Raw genomic sequence first — 19,945 nt, 5'->3', positions numbered from 1 at the left:
GAAGGGGAGGGGTGAACCCTCTCGAGGCCAAAGCAAGAGTACCTTACCACTCGCCTTACAATAGCCATATCCAAAAAGGCAATCGCCGGGTGAGGTAAAGTTCAGAGCAGGCTGAATCTAGTTCATATGTCCCGTCTAGGGAAGCATCGGAGGGCAACTCTATGCAAGAGCAACCTGATGCTCAATCACAGCCACAACTGCTTCAGGGAGATTTCAACTCCGGGATGAACCTTCCACTTTAGAGAGCACTTCCAAGGGTTCGGAAGGTGTCAAGATTCAGAGCCTTGATCTACACATGCACCCGACACACCAGTTACTACAATGGATGAGAATGATATCCCAGATAATGGCCGAAGGGGTGATACCAAAGTTATCGGCCTTGAGAGGTCGAAGAAGAAAGAAATTTGGGAAGATAGGTTCATCAATCTGACTGGATTCAACAATTTTCGAGAGTGGTGGCCGTCAAGATCGCTCACTCTTAAGCGAAGTTCTTATTGAAGGATCTTTATAAATACAACCCGGAAGTGTGGAGACAATTCCAGGAACGGAAGGGGTAGACATGGTTCACTCCAAGTGTGGTGGATGCCAAAGAGCACCTGATCCGGGAATTTTACACCAATGTGGCACATATAAAGAAGGGGGCCAAGGTGACGAAAGTGAGGAATTTGAAAATGAGGTTTGATCAGAGCACCCTAAACGCATATTTAGGGTTTGAAAATGTGGAGCCGGTGCAATACGTGTAGAAGTTCGCACTGGGTGATATAGCTCGCCCATGGCTAGCTAAGATACTGGCATTTCCGGGACTACCACCACCATAGATCACAACATGGGTTCCTATTCAGCAGAACACCCTCAATTTTGAAGCAAAAAGGATGGCAGACATTTCTGTAGCATACTAGACCCATGCCAAAATGAAACCAATCTCCCAATCCCGCGGGCGGTGATAGTCACTTCTATCATGGCTAGGTACCCAATAAATGTGGGTGTCGTGATGTCGGCCAATATGTCTCTGGTTGGTAGGCTAGGTGACAGCTCCTACTCGTATCCCAATACTATTACGGAGTACCTTACGGTTGCGGGGGTGGAGTCGAAGAGTTTTGACACAAAAGTTCAGTCAAAGAAGCCCTTCACTTGGTATTCTCTGAAGGACCCGAGGAACCCGAAGAATAAGGGTCAGCCGACTACTACCGTAGGCCAGTCTGATGAGCCTTCCTTGGTAGCTACAGATTCAGCAGACATGCCTTCCACTATAGAAAGGCCTTCTTCCAGTACAGCTGTCATGCCTACACCTCCATCTTCAGGGCCTTCAGCATCAGCTCCCTCCATTTCGACTTTGAGGCCCTGTGCCTATGCCTGCTCATCCACTTTCTGCGATGCTAGTCTCGCAGACACTGGCGAGCCTCAACAACTGGATGTAGACAGCTACTACAAAGCTGTCTGACATATCCAGTGCTGTTGCAGCACAGACATCTACCCCGACACCCCAGATTCCTCCGACAGTGGAGGGCACATTGAAGATTATTTTGGAGAACCAGAAGACCATCATGGATACTTTGGTGGAACATGGAGGAGTAATTGAGGAGCTTGGGAATCAGGTATAGAAGATGAGGAAATCCTTGGCATCCAAGAAATCAAAAGATAGATTGAGGAGAGAGGTTACCAAGATAGCAGCCGCTGGAGACCTTTCATTTGATATGCTGATTGAGACAGATCCAGTAGCACCAGTAGGCCTAGTAGCACTAGTGGAACCAGCTGGCAAGTCTGAGGAGCTAGACCTGGCTACCGACACTACTGAGGTGGTGCAACAGATATTCTCCAGATGATTTGACACTTGGTTTATAATAACTAATAACATTTTCGTCTTTCCTTTTATTATGCATATATTCTTCTCTCTCTCTCTCTATTGATGTATATATTTTCTCTTCCCCTCTCTCATTATGTATATTCGCTTATGCTTTCAGCATCTTGCTTCGTAGCTTCTTTATTTTGTTTTCTTGTTAGTCAATGTTTAATCTAATAGCTTCTTTTTAATCTAATAGTTTCTTTTTATGTTTAAGTGGTCAATATGCCTTTGGTTTTCTTAATGCCACGGTTCTTTTCATAGGTGGTTTTTGTGTGAACTGGGCGACTCTTCCCAATGATGGACGGTGTGACAACCTTCTTAAGGGATTGAGTATGTTTTTGTTGTTTAGGTAAGAATAGTAGTAATAATTAATAAAAAGACCTAACTGAGTCAGACTCGAAGAGTCAAACATGCTTCACTTGGTACTAACACACTTAACAAAGTGCTTAGTGACCTTCTGACTCTTGGAAAGAAATAACTCTAGTTAGTGACCTTCTGACTCTTGTGTTGACTTAAGTAATCATCGAGTGGTTTAGTCGAACCATTAGTATTTTCAATCTTGAATATGGTTGTCTTGGGACCTCGATTCTATCCTCTTTAATATGGTTATTATGGGACCTCGACTCTATCATCTTTAACAATCCAGTTGTGTGATAGGTGAGATGTTTTTGTTGCAAGTCCAAGTACATGGTCTAGAACTTGCCCCAAAAGTGTTTCTACGCAAATTTTAAGTTTGTTTAGCTTGAGAAGTGATTGTAGGCTATCCTTGACCCACTTGGAATTTTCCATGTCACACCAATGTTGTTATCTCTAGCCAAACCATTTGAGCCAGAAACCTTTCTCATTTGATAACCATGTTACAAGGCTTTACTCGTTTTGTAGTGACCCTCTCTTGGCACCCGAGCTTTCCTTAACAATCTTGAGAAACCATTGGCTAAAACATAAGTTTGGGGGAGAGACGAGGAGTTTGAAATAGGTATCAAGGCATAAAAAGATAAAAGAAATGAAGAAAATGAAAGTCAAAAAAAAAAAGAAGAACAAAACGAAAAATGCAAAAAGAAAGCAAATAAGTTGAAGAGTTGAAGGGATTCAAAGAAAAGTAATGATGCAAAGCATGAAGAAAACAAAGAAGGAGAAAATGAATATCATGACTAAGAAAAAGTGATGTTAAGTCTCTCTAGTTCCCCTAAGGAAAAAGAAAATTCCTCAAAGAGTAGGCAAAACATAAGCTAAAAAGAGAAAATGGAGTGCTTAAGGGAAGGTAAACCTATTCTATTCTAACATATCCAACCTTAGTCCAAAAGCCTTCATTGCATTCCAAAAAAGCCCTACATGATATCAAGCCGAGTGAACTCACATTGGTGGTGATCTATATGAGAAGCAAGCATATGATACTTGGAGACGTACTTGTGACATTCTTTTGAGTGAGATGAGCGAACTTTTTACAAATCTTTGAATAAAGTGATACATTCTTAAGTGAGATATGCTAATGGGGAGTAGAGAAGGAGGAGGAGTTTGGGATCCATAATGACCTACATGAAAGAGCAAGCTTCCTTGATGAATAAAGTCAACTCTGGATGCTCAAGTATCATATTAGAACTATTTCTGCTTAAAAGTTAAAATCATTGCCTTGTTGATAATCCATAAGTGTTGTGGGTAATTGTTGGTCCCAATTGATGCGTGATTGATGCAACTTTGATTAGTTGGAATAGCTCTTAACTTGTGGAGGTAGGAATTACCTTATTTGCTTGAGGACAAGCAAAAGCTTAAGTTTGAGGGAGTTGATAAGTGGGGATTTTGACTACTTATTAGCGCCTTTTAGCTTTCATTTTAGTCCAAAAGCATTTAATTGTGTTCCTGAAAACTTATGAAATATGCTTAATTGCAGGAGTATTGGAAAATGAGCTACTACGATAAAATCCAACTCAAGAAGGAGTGATCTGAGCTCAAGAACAAAAACAGGCACAAAAGCTCAAAGTGCGGACCGTAGATTTCCATCTGCAGCCGCAGATTGTGAAGACAAATTTATCAGAGGACAAGTCCAAAGTGCGATCCGCACATGAAATGTGTAGCCGCAAAAGCTTAGCAAGAGCAGAAGTTCTGATATTTCTTATTTCAAGTTCAAAGGAAGTGTAGATTGCACAATTACTGTGCGGTCGCAAAAGATCAGTTACGTGGCCGTAGATGCATTTGTGCGGTCCGTAGAAGAGCCAGGTGCAGCCGCACTCAGAAATGTGCGGATCGCAGAAAATAGGAGATGCGGCCGCAAGATTCAAATCTTGTTAAGCTGAAGCAAAGTGTGGACCGCACATGGAATTTTGCAGCCGCAGAACCTCCAAAAGGGCATTTTTGTTCGAAAATTCCATCTTTGTATAAATAGAAGAGTTCTACTTTTTTAGGTCACGTTTTGAATATCAGCAGCCACAATAGACATTTTTCTTTACCCTCTTTAGTATTTTATGCCATTTTGAACTTTGTGAACATATATTTCATTATTTTAATTATCACTATGAGTTTAATTATCACAACCATTTTATTCATTACCCATTTGGATTTAAGAAAGCCGAATTGCGAAAAAACACTCTCTTACCGAGAGGTATTGAGTGGGTACTTGACTGTTGATGGCTATAATACACCCCGACAAATAAAACAAGCTTTAAAGTTTACAATCCGTTAGGTAAACACCTAGGTGAAGGTGATAGCCCTAGACCTTTTGTACCATTTGAAAAACAACAAAATAATTTCCTAATTCTCATTCTTAGTTGGTAATCTTAGCTTAACTTAGACTTAAAGACAACCCAATTTTGTGGAAGTGCAAATTGAGATAATTCTAGCTCATTCACTAAAGTATATCCTCCTAAGTCCCATTCTATGCTCTCTGTGAAAAATCGACCCCGACTCCTTGTTAGGTATTAGTATTGCATCGACCATTTCATAACCTCAAATAGAGGTGTGACTTGGATGAGATCACCCCCGACAAAGGGGACATTAGTACTCTCGAATAGTACTAGTATGTATAACTAAACCATCTCAATAGAGTGAATAACATTACAAAGAGGAACAATCATGAAATCAATACCAAAACATCAAGTTAAGAACCACATAAGTTTTCAAGTAAATTTCCATGTAATTAGGTTAGGAGATCTTTAGTACCGATATACCATCATTCATAATACCACTGTGCTTTTACACGGAGTTCGATCATGACCCAATCGGCTAGACCGCCTCATTTGAGACATCAAACACTATCACAATTTCAATTACATTTTCCAGCACAATCACCACCATGTGTGCGGCATGGCATCTGATCACGGCCCGATCGGCTAGGCCGTCTAACCTGAGACATTATCATTTTTTTTATCAATCATCTAACTTCATACTTATTTCACATCTTTTCAATTCATTGGCACTTGTAGCCACAATTATAATATCATTGTTGGCACTTGGCCGTATTTCATACTTCATGCTCCCCTTTTTCATTTTCACACATTATCATTATTATCAACAAAAGACTATTCAATTCAAGACTTTAGGTACACATGTGAGCAATTAAGAGTCTTAGACATATAGAGATTTTTCACATAATTTGGCATGATAACCTTCATTCAAACTTGACTTGAAGTCGTAAACACACAACCATACTTTGAACATATCCTCAAATGATAACATAGCATGATAAAAGCATTAGGAACACATATTGAACATATATTTTTCAACACAAGTTTACTCAGAATAGCCAATTTCATAATGATCAACTCGGGTTTTACATAACTTATATGAACATCGTGGAATTCAATTCTAAGGAAGGTGTTTAGCCAACATACCTCAATTGAGCTTCCTTAAACTCTAAAATATTCCGGAATTCTTAGCAACTTCAATTTATTTTAGAAATATATCAAATTGAACCAAAATTAGGAAGATGATCATGGTTCTAGCTCATTTGAGCATTTAATCAAACACTAAGTGTGCATTAAGGTTTCAAGGTCCCTTTATGGAGGATTCCATCATCCCACAATCCATTCTTTACCATTTTTAGCTCACAATCTTCCTAAACCTTTTGATGAAACATGCATGCAAAATAAACAACTCCCATGCCCAAGAATTGTCTTGCTTATTACCCATTTCTAGTTATATTTAGAAATTAAGAGTTGGGTGTAGAATCTAACCTCTAGGATGAAGGCTTAGTGCACTTTCCTTGATAATCTTCCAAAATTTGAGTAGGAATTGGTGGATGAAGCTTAAGAACTCCCTTTCTCACTCTATTCCATTCCCTCTCTCTAGAAACACATAATTTATCCTTCAAAAATGATCCCCATGGGTGTTTTATTTGGCGGGTTCAAAATTTAGAAAAATAGGATCCCCAACACAGGTCTGCGGTCGCATATGCGATCGCATAATACTTTTGCGGTCCTCGAAATGGGCCGCAAAATGGCCCTCCAGAACTGGGCAGGTTTGCCCTACTCTGCGGCCATTATGTAGTCTACATACCTGTTCTGCAGCCGTATAATGTGCTGCAGAACCTCCCTCCGAAAATATTTCCACGCTGAATCAGCAATCGGTGTGCGACTTGCGAAATTGTTGTGCGAGTGCATAATGGACAGTAAATTGGTCCTACAATTTTGCTCAAATTTTGCTTTACTCTGCGGCAATTCATAGTGGGCCGTAGAAATGTCTTTTTCTGCCAACATTTCCCTTATCTCCTTAGTGCTCTGTTCAACCCAAAAAGTCCGCACTGTGGCGAGTTTCTTTAACACATAAGTCTATCTCGGCACCACAAAATCCCCAATTTTAGGTAAAACTTTTATGGGACCTTACAATTAGTCCCAAGGTTGGAAGCTTAACTTGAAAGAGTTACCCAGATGTTGACTTATGTGTAAATGACTCCGAAATGGAGTTTTGACGGTTCATATAGTTCCATAGTGTGATTTTGGACTTAGGAGTGTGTCTGAATAGTGATTTGGAGGTCCTTAGGTGATTTTTGTTTTAAATGACAAAGGTTGGAAAATTTGAAGTTTAGAGAGTTAAGAAGTTTGATCGAGAGTTGACTTTGTGGTTATCGGGCTCGGATATTGGTTCCATAAGTTGGAATAGGTCCACTGTGTTATTTTTTACTTGTGTTCAAAATTTGAGGTCAATCGGAATTGATTTAATAGGTTTCAGCATCGATTGCAGAAGTTAGAAGTTCATAAAATTCATTAGGCTTGAATCGATGTGCGATTTGTGGTTTTATTGTTGGTTGATATGATTTGACACTTCGATCGAGTTTGTATGATGGTTTTTGACTTGTTGGTATGTTTGTTTGAGGTCTCGAGGGTCTTAGGTGAATTTAAGATGATTTACGGATTGGAATTTGGACTTAGAAGATGGATGATGTTGTAGATTTCTGGTGTCTAGTTTCCTTCTTCGCGTTCGCGAAGAGTATTTAGAGGCAGGTGAGGAATTGTTCTCCGCGTTCGCGAAGACAACCATATTTACAAAGGTCTGTGGAAAGTGTGGATCACGAACGCGAGAAGGGAGTTGAGTTCGCGAAGAAGAGAGAGGCAGGCTGGGGACCTTGCGAGTTTGGTCAACGCGTTTGCAATAAAGGCTTCACGTTTGTGATGCTTGGGTCATTTGGCCTTCGCATTCGCGAGGGGGATCTTGCCTGCGCATAAGAGGATTTTGGCAGTAGAATATTCTTGTGCTTTGCAAACACGAGGCACCTTCCGCGTTCGCGAAGAAGAGTTCCCTGTGCAGAATATAAATCTTCAAAATGAGGGTTAGAGTAAAATTTCACAATTTGATTTTTGGAGCTGGGATTGATGCGATTCTTGGAGAGGTTTTCACGGGAGTGACTGGGGTAAGTGATTCTAACTTGGTTTTAGTTAAATTACAAGAATATATCATTGTTTTCATCATTTAATTAGTGTTTGGGGTTGAAAAATTGGGAAACAATTGTAGAAACTTCATAGGCTTTGATTTGAGGATTTGAAGGTCGAGTTGTGATTGGATTTGAATAATTTTGGTATGGTTGGACTCATGGTTGAATGAGTATTCGTGTTTTATTAATTTTTTCGGAGTCCGAGATGTGGGCCCGGGGTTGACTTTTTTAGTTGACTTTTTGACTTTAGTTAAAGAAGTTAGTTTTGTCATATGGAATTGATTCCTATTGCTCGTATTGATTGCATCGAATTATTTGTGGCTAGATTTTATGTGTTCGAAGGCCGATTCGCGAGCCAAGGGCTTATTGGAGTAGAGATTTGTGCGGTTTGAGGTAAGTAACACTTCTAAACTTGGTTCTAAGGGTACGAATCCCTGAATTCTGTGTTATGTGATTGGTGTTGAAGTGATGCGCATGCTAGGTAATGGGAGTGTGGGCATGCACCGTAGAAATTTTGAACCGGTTGATTTTGTGGTACTGTGTAGTCATTAAACCTTGTATCCATTCATGTGATCTTTGTATGTTAGAGTAATTGAGTTGCAGATTCATGTTAGAAATCGTGTTAGGCTATATGTTAATCCTGTTGAGACCCACTGTGGTCATTTTTACTATTGAATTATTTTCGTAGATAGAAATTTTATACTCAGTCACTTCCATCATTTGCATATCATGTCTCGGTCTTTGTTACTATTATTGTTATGTCATATATCATTGTTTGGGCTAATTGGAATGAGAGTTGTGAGCTTGAGAGACTGGAGAGAATGAGGACTAAATTAGGGCCTGAGCGCCATGTTTTGAGTGAGATTTGTGGATCGGATTGCATGCCACAACAGGCCTTATGGCTATATGTGGATCGGGTTGCAGACCAAAACAGGCTTTATGGCTTTATGTGGATCGGACAACACACCGTAGCAGTACCGTACAATACTGAGTGTCTAAGTGTGACGAGCAAGAATTGAGACAATCAAATTAAGTATTCTGAGAGTGTGAGTATGTGAGGTTTTTTTGTGTTGCATCACATACAATTTGCATTTTGGCATATAGATATAGAGATGTCATATTTCTAATATCAATCACACTTGGCATATTTTATTTGTGTTGAGCTTAACTGTTAAACCTGAAATCATGTCTACATTTCCTGTACTGTGTACAAACAAATAATGAGTTTTCTTGGAGATATTGATGTCCTATTTCCTGTCATTTCTGCACTGTTAACCTCTGTATTTATACTATATTAGTTGAGCTTGTCACTACTTTCAGCCCAAAGGTTAGTTTTGTTATTTATTGAATTGGTTTTACTCATACTACACTCTACACCTCGTTTGAAAATCCAAGTATTTCGGGGCACGGTGATCGTTGATCTTAGAGTTTTTGCCCGTTCGGAGATTATCGAGGCAGCTGCTTTGATGTCCACAAACCTTGACTCTGCTCTTCTATCTCTCAGTTTTACTTATATTGTTCTACCTTCTTAGATAGTGTTTCACATTATGTTATTGTTTAGATGCTCATGTACCTAGTGATACTCAGATTTTGGGAAAGTTTGTATTCGAGTCGCTGTTGTCTATATTGGATATTTATGAGAGTTACTACTGTTAAACGTGCTTCACCTTATTTTTAATATAAAATTCCCAGTACTATTGTGATTGTCGGCTTGCATGGTTTTGTAATAGGTGTCATCACGACATGTTGAGTTTTGGGTTGTGACAAGTTGGTATCAGAGCCTAGATTATATATGTCTCACGAGTCTTGAGAAGGTTTAGAATCTTGCGGATCGGTATAGAGATATCTGTAGTTATCTTCAAGAGGCTACAAAACCCTTAGGAAAACTTCACATTCTTGTATTCTTGTCGTGCAAATTTTTTGATTTCGGAAACTAAACTTTTGTTACTCTATTCTGTCATAGATGGTGAGGACACATTCTATTGGACCGGGTAGACGACCACCAGTACCACCAAATAGGGCCACGAGAGGTCGGGGTTGCGGTAGAGGCTGAGGTGCAGCTCGTACAATCGCTAGGTCAGCACCTACAGATCCACCGGGTCTTCCAGCTTAGGAGCAGATTCTAGATGTGGTTGAGCCGGTGGGACTAGCTTAGACACCGGTTGTCCCCATTTTTATTCAATGCCTTCAGGAGTCTCTTGCCCAGATATTGACTGTGACCCTGTATGAGAAGACTGTGACCCGTAGAGAGGAGTTGCACAGGTAGTTTGAGAAGCTATGCCAGGAGGGCATATCTATGACCCAGTATGAGATGAGGTTTTCAGAGTTGGCTCGTCATGCGATCTGGTTGGTTCCCACTGAGAGAGAAAGGATTAGGAGATTTATTGATGGCCTCAACTATCAATTGCATTATGGTATGAATCGGAAGAATGCATCGAGTATTAGGTTCGATGAGGTGGTTCATATTGCTCGACAACTAGAGTTGGTCCGTAGTGAGGAGCGTGAGGAGAGGGACACCAAAAAGCTTCGTGGTTCGGGTGGTTTCAGCGGTGTTCCTTCTGGGGCAGTCCTTATAGGCCCGCTCAGATGGTTTGACCAGTTCATCGTGGTGCATCAACTAGCCATGGTTCATACAGTGCATATTCGGGTCAATCATCTCTCACCGTTCTCCCAGCTGAGAGTTCATCCCGTGCTCCATCGGTTCAGGGTCTGTCTATGCCAGGCTCTTCTAGCACTTATTCTGGTTCTTGGGGTCCAATTCAGTCCCCACCACCATTGACGTATCAGGTTTGCTATGAGTATAGGGAGCTTGGACATATCAGGAGGCAGTCCCCATATCTTGGGAGGTCCCATTTGGCAGAGGGGTCAGGCTATGATTTCTGCACTAGTCATTTCACCTCACGCATGGCCAGTTTGGGGTGGGGCTCTAGTAAGTTTCCCTAGATGGGGAGGCTGATCAGGTGGCAGTGAGGCTCGATTCTATGATATTCCTTCCAAGCTAGAGGTCGTTGCTTCAGACACAATGATCATAGGTATTGTCTCAGTATGTCACAGGGATGCTTCTATATTATTTGTCGATGGTGTCACTTATTCGTATGTATCATCATAATTTTCTCATTATTTGGATATGCCCCGTGAGTCCTTAGTCTCACCTATTCGTGTATCTACGCTGGCAGGCGATACTATTATTGTAGACCATGTGCATTAGTCATGTATGTTGACCATTGGAGGATTGGAGACTAAGGTTGATCTTTTATTACTTAATATGGTTGATTTTGACGTGATTTTGGGTATGGATTGGTTGTCTCCGTGTCATGCTATTCTAGATTGTCATGGTAAGACCATGAAGTTGGCGATGTCGGGGTTTCCAAGGATCGAGTGGAGAGGTTCTCTAGATTATGTTTCCAGCAGGGTGATTTTATATTTAAAGGCCCAACGAATGGTTGGGAAGGAGTGTTTGCCATACTTGGCCTTTGCGAGAGATGTTGGTGCAAATACTCCTATTATTGATTCTATCCTGGTATTACGAGACTTTCCTGATATGTTTCCTATAGACCTATTGGGCATGCCACTCGACAGGGATATTTATTTTGGTATTGACTTGGTGCCGGGCACTCAGCCTATTTCTATTCCTCCATATCATATGGCACCAACTGAGTTGAAGGAACTGAAGGAACATCTTCAGGAGCTTCTTGATCAGGGGTTTATTAGGCCTAGTGTGTTGCCTTGGGTGCACCGGTTCTGTTCGTGAAGAAAAAGGATGGTACTATGCAGATGTGTATCGACTATAGGCAGTTGAGCAAAGTTACAATCAAGAACAAGCATCATTTGTCGTGCATTGATGACTTATTTGACAAACTTCTAGGGGTGATGGTGCTTTCTAAGATTGATTTGAGGTCTGGGTATTACCAGTTGAAGATTTGGGACTCGGATATTCTGAAGACGACATTCAGGTTCCGCTATGGTCACTATAGGTTCCTTGTGATGTCTTTTGCGCTAACCAACGCCCTAGCAGCATTCATGCATATGATGAACAGTGTATTTCAGCCATATCTTGATTTGTTTGTCATAGTATGGATTGATGACATCTTAGTGTACTCATGTTGCTAGAAAGAGCATGCACAACATTTGAGGATTTTACTTTAAAGGCTGATAGAGAAGAAGTTTTATGCCAAGTTCTCCAAGTTTGTGTGTTGGCTTAGGTCGGTGGCATTCTTGGTTCACGTGGTGTCCAGTAAGGGGATTAAAGTGGATCCAAAAAAGATAGAGGCAGTTTAGAGTTTGTCCAGACCATCTTCAGCTATTGAGATTGAGAGTTTTTGTGGCTTGACCGGATATTATTGTCGCTTTGTGGAGGGTTTCTCATCCATTGCAGCGCCATTGACCAAATTGACCCAGAAGGGTGCTCCATTCAGGTTGTCGATGAGTGTGAATAGAGCTTTCAAAAGCTCAAGATTGCCTTGACCAAAACTACACTGCTAGGTTTGCCTTCAGCATCAGGCTCTTATACAGTGTATTGTGATGCTTCTTGGATCAGTATTGGGTGTGTCTTAATGTAGGTGGGTAGAGTGATTTCTTACGCTTCGTTCCAGTCAAAGCTTCATGAGAAGAACTAGCCTATTTTTGATTTGGAGTTGGCAGACATTATTCATGCATTGAAGATTTGGAAGCACTGTCTCTACGGCGTGTCTTGTGAAGTATTTACATATTATCGGAGTATCCAGTATTTGTTCAAACAAAAGGATCTAAATTTGAGACAACGAAGATGGTTGGAGTTGTTAAAGGACTATGATATCACTATTCTGTATCATCCCAGGAAGGCCAATGTGGTGGTCGATGCCTTGAGTAGAAAGGCAGTGAGTATAGGTAGCCTTGCATTTATTTCGGTAGGTGAGAGACCACTTGCATCATATGTTCAGTCCTTGGCCAATCAGTTCGTGAGATTAGATATTTTGGATCCTAGTCAGGTTCTAGCTTGTGTGGTTTCTTGGTCTTCCTTATATGATTGCATCATAGAGTGTCAGCATGATGATCCCTATTTGCCTGTCCTTCAGGATACAGTTCAGCACAGTGATACCAAGGAGGGCACTATTGGGGATGACATGGTTTTGCGGATGTAGGGCCAAATTTGTGTGCCCAATGTGGATAGGATACGTGAGTTGATTCTTAAGGAGGACCATAGTTCGCGGTATTCTATACATCCCTGTGCTGCAAATATGTATCACGACATGAGGCAACATTATTGGTGGAGGAGGATGAAGAAGTATATAGTGGGGTTTGTAGCTTAATGCCTAAACTATCAGCAGGTGAAGTACGAGTATCAAAGGCTGGGCAGATTGCTTCAGAGGCTTGAGAGTCCAAAGTGGAAATGGGAGCGTATCACCATGGATTTTGTATTTGGGCTTCCACGGACATCGAGAAAGTTTGATACTATTTGGATGATTATGGATAGATTGACAAAGTCTGCATATTTCATTCTAGTTAGGATTACTTATTCTTCAGAGCGGTTGGCTGAGATCTACATCCATGAGATCGTTCTCCTTCATAGTGTGCCGGTGGGCACGCAGTTTACATTGCAGTTTTAGAGAGAAGTGCAACAATAGTTGGGCACACGGGTTGAGTTGAGTACTACATTCCACCCTCAGAGTCACGGATAGTCCAAGCACACTATTCAGATATTGGAGGATATGCTACGCGTTTGTGTCATAGATTTCGATGGTTCTTGGGATCAGTTTCTGCCACTTGCAGAGTTTGACTACAACAACATCTACCAATCGATCATTTAGATGGCTCCAAATGAAGCTTTATATGGGAGACGGTGTCGGTCTCCAGTCGGTTGGTTTGAGCCGGGTGAGTCTAGGCTATTGTGTACTAACTTGGTTTAGGATGCTTTGAAAAAGGTCTAGTTGATTCAGGATTGGCTTTGCACGGTGTAGTTTAGACAAAAGAGCTATGCTGATCGGAAGGTTCGAGATGTTGCTTACATGGTTGGGGAGATGGTATTTCTCAAAGTTTCACCCATGAAGGGTGTTATGAGGTTCGGGAAGAAGGGCAAGTTGAGCCCTCGGTATATAGGGCCTTTTGAGGTGCTTGAGAGGATTGGAGAGGTGGCTTATAAGCCTGCATTGCCACCTAGTCTATTGAGTGTTCATCTTGTATTTCATGTTTCCATGTTACGAAAGTATGTTGGCAATCCATCTCATGTTTTTGGACATCAGCACTTTCAGTTGGATGGTGATTTGACATATGATGTGGAGCCAGTGGCCAGTTTTGATCGGCAGGTTCAAAAGTTGAGGTCAAAGAATGTAGCTTCAATGAAGGTGCAATGGAGAGGTTAGTCAGTTGAGGAGGCTACTTGCGAGACTATGTGGGAGATGTAGAGTAGATATCCATGCCTATTTGAGACTCCGAGTATGATTCTAGCCCGTTTGAGGATGAACGTTTGTGTAAGATAAGGAGGATATAATGACCCAGCCAGTCGTTTTAAGTGTTGTAGCCCAGTTCCCCCATTTACTGCTTATTTTATGCTCAATTATTGTTATCTTACTTGCCGAGGTGGTTAGCTTGGTTCCAATAGGAACATATGCTTCATTTAGGTCTTTATCAACACTTTCTGATGCTCAGTCGAGCTTATCAGTAGAGACAAGAGCGAGACCTGAGAGGGAGACTTCCGGAGTTGGTCAATTACCTCGTAGGCTGCAGTTTTCATTTTTCGGAAGAATTCCTTTGGTTTTTCGGCACTGACTGGCTTTTCAAGTAGAAAACGCTTCTGCTTGGCATTGTTCACTTCCTCTAGATTGAGGTACTTCCCAAATGGGTTAGTTTCATTTACTTCCCCCCATGATTTCTTTCCCCTTCTACGTCACAATTGCTCTGTTGTAGTTCCAGGGGACTGCAGTGGGGCCTTTCATGGGCCTTTGTGGTGCGCGCTAATGATCACGGGCTCGTTCAGCTTAGATGGAATTACTGGTTGCCACACCACATAAGTCCCTTTGGGTACATACATCTTAGGTCCCTTGTTCAACTCGAACCTTTTAGGAGGACTCAACGCCAATTATTCTTTCTTGTAAGCCCGGGGAACTTAAAGAATGGCATCTTTAGGGGGTACTGCCCCTGTTCTAGCTTCCATAATCTTTTCTACACTTCGAGGAGGAGTTTCTCACCTTCTCCCCCTTTTCTTGATTTACAACTGCCATTGGCTTCTTTTTAACATCGGCGATAGCAATGATGGCTTTCAGAGTCGGGTCAAACTCTTTATCTTCACAAATCATCCCAATAACGGCCCATTGTTGTGAGCCGGCAATGGGTGATTGGTCACATTGGGGATCTCTTCATCTTTCAGCACTAACCTCTTTTGCTCTATTAGGTTTTCGATTGCCCTTTTGAGAGTCCAACAGTCTTCAGTGTCATGCCCTTCCGCTCCTGAATGGTAAGCACATCGAGCACTGTGATGGTAGGAAGGCGACTCTAGGTTTTGCCTGGTTTAGGGTATGGGTTGCAACAAACCCATTTGGACCAGTTTGGGAAAAAGGCTAGAGTATGATTCACCAATAGGCGTGAAGTTGTTTCTTCTGGGTGGCTCCCGGGCATGGGCATTGGATGGAAAATTATTTTGTTGGGGATGGGGATTATATAGAGCTTGGTGAGGAGGGTTATTTCTAGGAAGCGGAGCTCGGTTTTGGTTAAACTATTGTTGTGGCCGAGCGTATGGCTGAGCATTCATCACCGCATAAGGCTGAAGATCCATGGCATAAGCCACATCCTAGTGAGGATAATAATGTAGCGGAGTGTTTGGCGGGAAGTAACCTCGGGGTTGACAGAGGTTTCTCAGGCTTGAAGACACCATTGCCACTTCTTCTTTCTTCTTTCTATTTGCTACACCTCCTGACCCGCTCTGTATTGCTTGGGATGTAGCTCTTATAGTAGACTGGCTCAATATGTGGCCTGTCTTCAGACCATTTTCGACCATCTCCCCAATCTTGATAGCTTTAACAAACGGCTTTCCCATTGCAGACATCATATTCTGGAAGTAGTCAGCCTCTTCGTCTTGTAGAAAAACACTGACCATCTCGGTCTCATCCATCGGGGGCTTTACCCTGGCCGCTTGTTCACACCACTTAACAACATATTCTTGGAAACTCTCTGAAGACTTCTTTTTGAGATTAGACAGGGAATTTCTGTCTGGAGCTATGTCTATGTTGTACTGGAATTGCCTGACGAAATCTCGAGCCAAATCATCCCATATTTGCCAGTGAGACATGTCTTGATCCATGTACCACTTGGATGCAATGCCAACTAGACTCTCTCCGAAATAAGCCATTAGGAGCTCTTCTTTTCAGCCTACCCCTCTCAATTGATTGCAATACCTCTTGAGGTGGGCTATGGGGTCCCCGTTCCTGTTATACTTTTCGAACTTGGGGGTCTTGAAACCGATGGGCAAATGAACATGCAGGAACATACATAAATCAGCGTAGGATACGCTCTTTTGGCCATTTAAACCTTGTATATTCTTAATGCTTTATTCCATGCTTCTCATTTTCCGAGTGATTTTCTCTTGCTCGGGATTTTTTGTAGCTCTCTCTTGCCCCACGATAAACTCATACCGGGGTTGTTGAGGGTAAGAATTGGTGGTGAAATGAGCAGTGTCTAGTGGAAAAGATGGTACTTAGAAAGTAAAGGAAGATGGATCAAAACTTGGCCTGGGCAAGGTTGGCTGTGCCATAGCCAAAGCTGGTGGTGCAGTGAATATATTAGAATCCACTCCCGAAATCAATGCCTAGGGGCGAACCTCAGATGGCGTTCCGGCGAAGTGGGACAACATGGTGGGGTATCCAAGTGGGATGTTCGGGTAACTTATTAGGATGTTGGAAGTTCCACTTACTCTGGGAAGTAGCTCGGGGAAACCAGGTATTGCACTAGGCGGCTCTCTACCGTTGGAACAGGCATATCACATTTCCAACATGCGGAGGCGCAGTGCCCTATTCTCTTCAGCAGCCGCTGACTCTGAGGTTGGGATAATCGATGGCTGGCTATCCTCTGGGATGGGAATTGTTGGTAGATGACTTTCTGATGATATTTCGACACTTCCCTTGGATCTGGTAAAGTAAGTGTGCGAAGCCAGGTTACCACAAAACCAACCACTTTAGAACAGAACCTATACTCAACAGTAGGTACAACAAACTGGTTAGTTCGAAGCAATTAACACATAGGGAATCGCACATTGGGGGTGTGATGCACCTATACAGTTAAATGTGTTTCTATATGTTTTGCAACAATTACGTGTCTCATCCCGGCCTTTGTTTATCTCCTCGATCTTTCTCTTGCTCTCTTTTACACTCTCTCGATGTTTTCTCTCTTGTTTTCGCTCTTTTTTTTTCTTGTTTTTTTTCTTCTTTTTTTTGTCCTTTTGGTTCTCTCTTTTTGTCATTTTCTTTTTATTTGAGTTATTTAAAAAATATGACCGGATCCGATGGGGATTGCCTACGTATCACGATGCTGCGTGAATCAGATCATTACGTAGTTTAAGGAATAAATGCAAAATAAATAAACACTTTTTGGGTTTTTTCAAATTTTCATTAAAACAAAAACTCCTAATTTTCTCTATTACAAAGACTCGATCCTACATACTTGAGAATTGAAAAACTAAAACACACTCTAGGAATAAAAATACAGACTCTAAAAGAGAAAACAATCAGGAGTACATAAGTGCCTCCAATCCTGCCCTAGGGACACTAGCTGGTCTTGCCGCGGGCCTACGCGCCATGTCATCCTAGAGGCGTTAGAGATCATCCATTATCTGGTGAACAAAGATCATTACTGTGGCGAAGAACATGGATCTAGTCATGTCCTCGCACGTGTTGCACTTCATCACAATATAGTCGGTGATTCTTCTAACCCTTTCCCTGATGATGCCCTTTTCTTGCAACAACCGCCCAATCTGCTGAGATTTAGCCTCCAAAACCTGGGTGGCCGTATGATTTTGCTCTTGCAAATGTTGTAGGTCTCCCTCTAGCTGTGCCATCAAAGCATAGAAATGTTCTCTCTCAGCTTTGAAGCTCTTGGCTTGTTTAGTCATTTCACCCTCAAGGCTATTAAGCTCTTTTTTTCCAACCCATGACCCCTCTGTTATATCTTTCCTTCAGCTGTCGAATGAAGGTTGCCCGTTCTTCTGCATTTCTAGTCAACTTTGTTCGGGCTTTCGCTAACTCAGCCTCAGTCTTTCGCAAATCATCCTCATAGTTATGTACTTTCTGCGTAAGGCTGTAGATGAGCTTTTCATATTTTCTACTTCTGCTCGGGTTCTCAGCTGCTACTCTCATACTTCGAACTTGGGCCCGGAGAGCTTCATTTTCTTGGGCCAACCTTCTTCTTTCACCTTCAGCTTCTTGTGCCTGTAGATCATTATTGAATACGACGTTCCTCAATTCTTCTAGCAAAGCGTGAATGTTGGCTTGATATTTTTTCTCCTTCTCTCCCCAGGCCAACCTTTCCTGGATTTTATTATCAAAAGCTGGAACATGAGGTCTTTTGGCGGGCCTTTCAGGCTCAGGCTCAGGCTCTGGCTATCATTCGGACGAAACCTTCTCTCAAACCATGCAACATAATTTGGATCTACTTCTCCTCTCGCAAGATCTGGTACCTGGGTGTCAATTTTCAGATATCGGCAACCATTCCAATCCTGTTGGACTAAAGCCTTAGGTAGGGTTGCTTCTGGGTGTAGCTCAATGACTTGGGTACTCAAATCTACATCTTCGGGTACCACTTGATACCTTCCTAGTTGACTTAGAACTCTTTGTTGTGCATATGGTTGGATACTCCTCAGGCCCATCATCATCAAGTAGCCTTTTGAAGCTGTCATGTATACGACTTCCGTTACCGAAGCCATCATATGGTCCATTCAATTTGACTTGCTTTTAGAGTTCTTAAATGGGAGACCTAGGTCTCAAACCCTTCTAGAGATTTGTAGTCTTCCACCCTTTCCTCATAATTCTTGATGAAGTTGTTCCCTTCCAACCATAACTTATAAACTTGGGGTGACGACGGAGATGTTCGATCAACCACATTTGGAGAAGAATGTTGCAACCCTCAAAGAATTGAGCCCCGGATTTACACAAAGTTAATGCTTGATAAATGTCTGTTAGCACTAGCGGAACAAGTGTGTGATCTTTCTTGGTATTGAGGATTTGTGCAATTTTGGCCATGCGAGTATCTATTGTCCCTTTTTCATTTGGAAAGACCATGATTCCCAAAAACGCCACGATGAAAGCGAACTGACAATGAATCTGCCAGGTGCTTTTATCTTGTTTGTTGTTTGACCCCTTTTCATCCGTTTCAAACCCAGCTGAGTGCCCGAACCGGAAGTATAAGAAGTAGAAAGAACAACACTCATTCTTTACATGGGCCTTCTTCATTTGCTTGCTTATATTCAGAAGATCAAAGAACTTGTGCACAGAGGGAGCCCTTAGGAATATAAGCTATTGTTTCCTCATGTCCTGGCCAAATTCAACGTATCCGGCCATTTCTTCCAGAGTAGGGGTGAGCTCGAAATCCGAGAAACGGAACACGTTGTGGACAAGATCCCAGAAGGTTACCAAGGCTTTGATTAGATCCTCCCAGGGTTTGATGCTCATGATGTCTATAAGGTAACTCAACTGCTTTTTTACCCAATCCTAGCCATCTTTATCTAAATCATTCCACTACATGCGAAGTTGCAGCTGAGCCTGTTCTATGACCAGTTGTGATGGGTTCTGGACATTATTCATTTGTACCTGTGGAGGGTTAAGGTTAGGGTTGACTCTTGTGGACTCTTTTTGCAAAACAAGTTTTCAATTTCTAAAAGAAAATCAACGGACAATGACCCCCCTTATGCTACTTTAGCAAAAATGGTCGTTTTTGTAAATGTGGCCCCTTCACAATTCCAAATAATGATATTCAGGCTCTTCCTTCAAGTCCTCTTCTGGATCATCTTCGAACTCGATCTGCATATGCTTCACTATATTATCGTCACCATCTGGTAATGGTAGCATATAGTCGGCCAATCCTAGTACCACTTGCTGGTACATAATGGGAGTGACATGGTAATGGGGTAAGATCGCGTGATATACTTGCAGAGCTACCCTTGAATCTTCCAATCCTGCTAACCCTTCTCGGATACGCCTAACCAACTAGTATTTCTTAGAAATCCATACAGAGTATTCTGAAGTGCACCATGCGCTCCGTTTCATTCTCATTATGACCAAATG

General features: G+C 41.9%; 1 protein-coding gene across 1 annotated transcript; it reads left to right on the top strand.

The window, feature by feature from the left end:
• Nucleotides 1-11,142: 11,142 nt before the first annotated feature.
• On the top strand, nt 11,143-14,689 carry LOC138877551 (uncharacterized). Its single transcript, XM_070157167.1, has 5 exons — nt 11,143-11,446; nt 11,569-11,764; nt 12,520-12,808; nt 13,640-14,036; nt 14,586-14,689. Exons 1-5 carry the CDS (start codon nt 11,143-11,145, stop codon nt 14,687-14,689), a joined length of 1,290 nt encoding a protein of 429 aa, XP_070013268.1.
• The last annotated feature ends 5,256 nt before the right edge of the window (nt 14,690-19,945 follow it).

This window comes from Nicotiana sylvestris, chromosome 9 (assembly GCF_000393655.2).
Source record: "Nicotiana sylvestris chromosome 9, ASM39365v2, whole genome shotgun sequence".
Lineage (NCBI taxonomy): Eukaryota > Viridiplantae > Streptophyta > Magnoliopsida > Solanales > Solanaceae > Nicotiana > Nicotiana sylvestris.
The sequence above is the reverse complement of the archived record's forward strand: the minus strand, read 5'-3'. Positions and strand labels throughout refer to the sequence as shown.

Coding starts and splice junctions, on each gene's coding strand:
- LOC138877551 (XM_070157167.1), top strand. CDS start 11,143: ATGGTTGGGAAGGAGTGTTTGCCATACTTGGCCTTTGCGAGAGATGTT. Junction 11,447..11,568: donor GCCTTGGGTGCACCGGTTCT/GTTCGTGAAGAA, acceptor ACAAACTTCTAG/GGGTGATGGTGCTTTCTAAG. Junction 12,809..13,639: donor GCACTATTGGGGATGACATG/GTTTTGCGGATG, acceptor TGCACGGTGTAG/TTTAGACAAAAGAGCTATGC.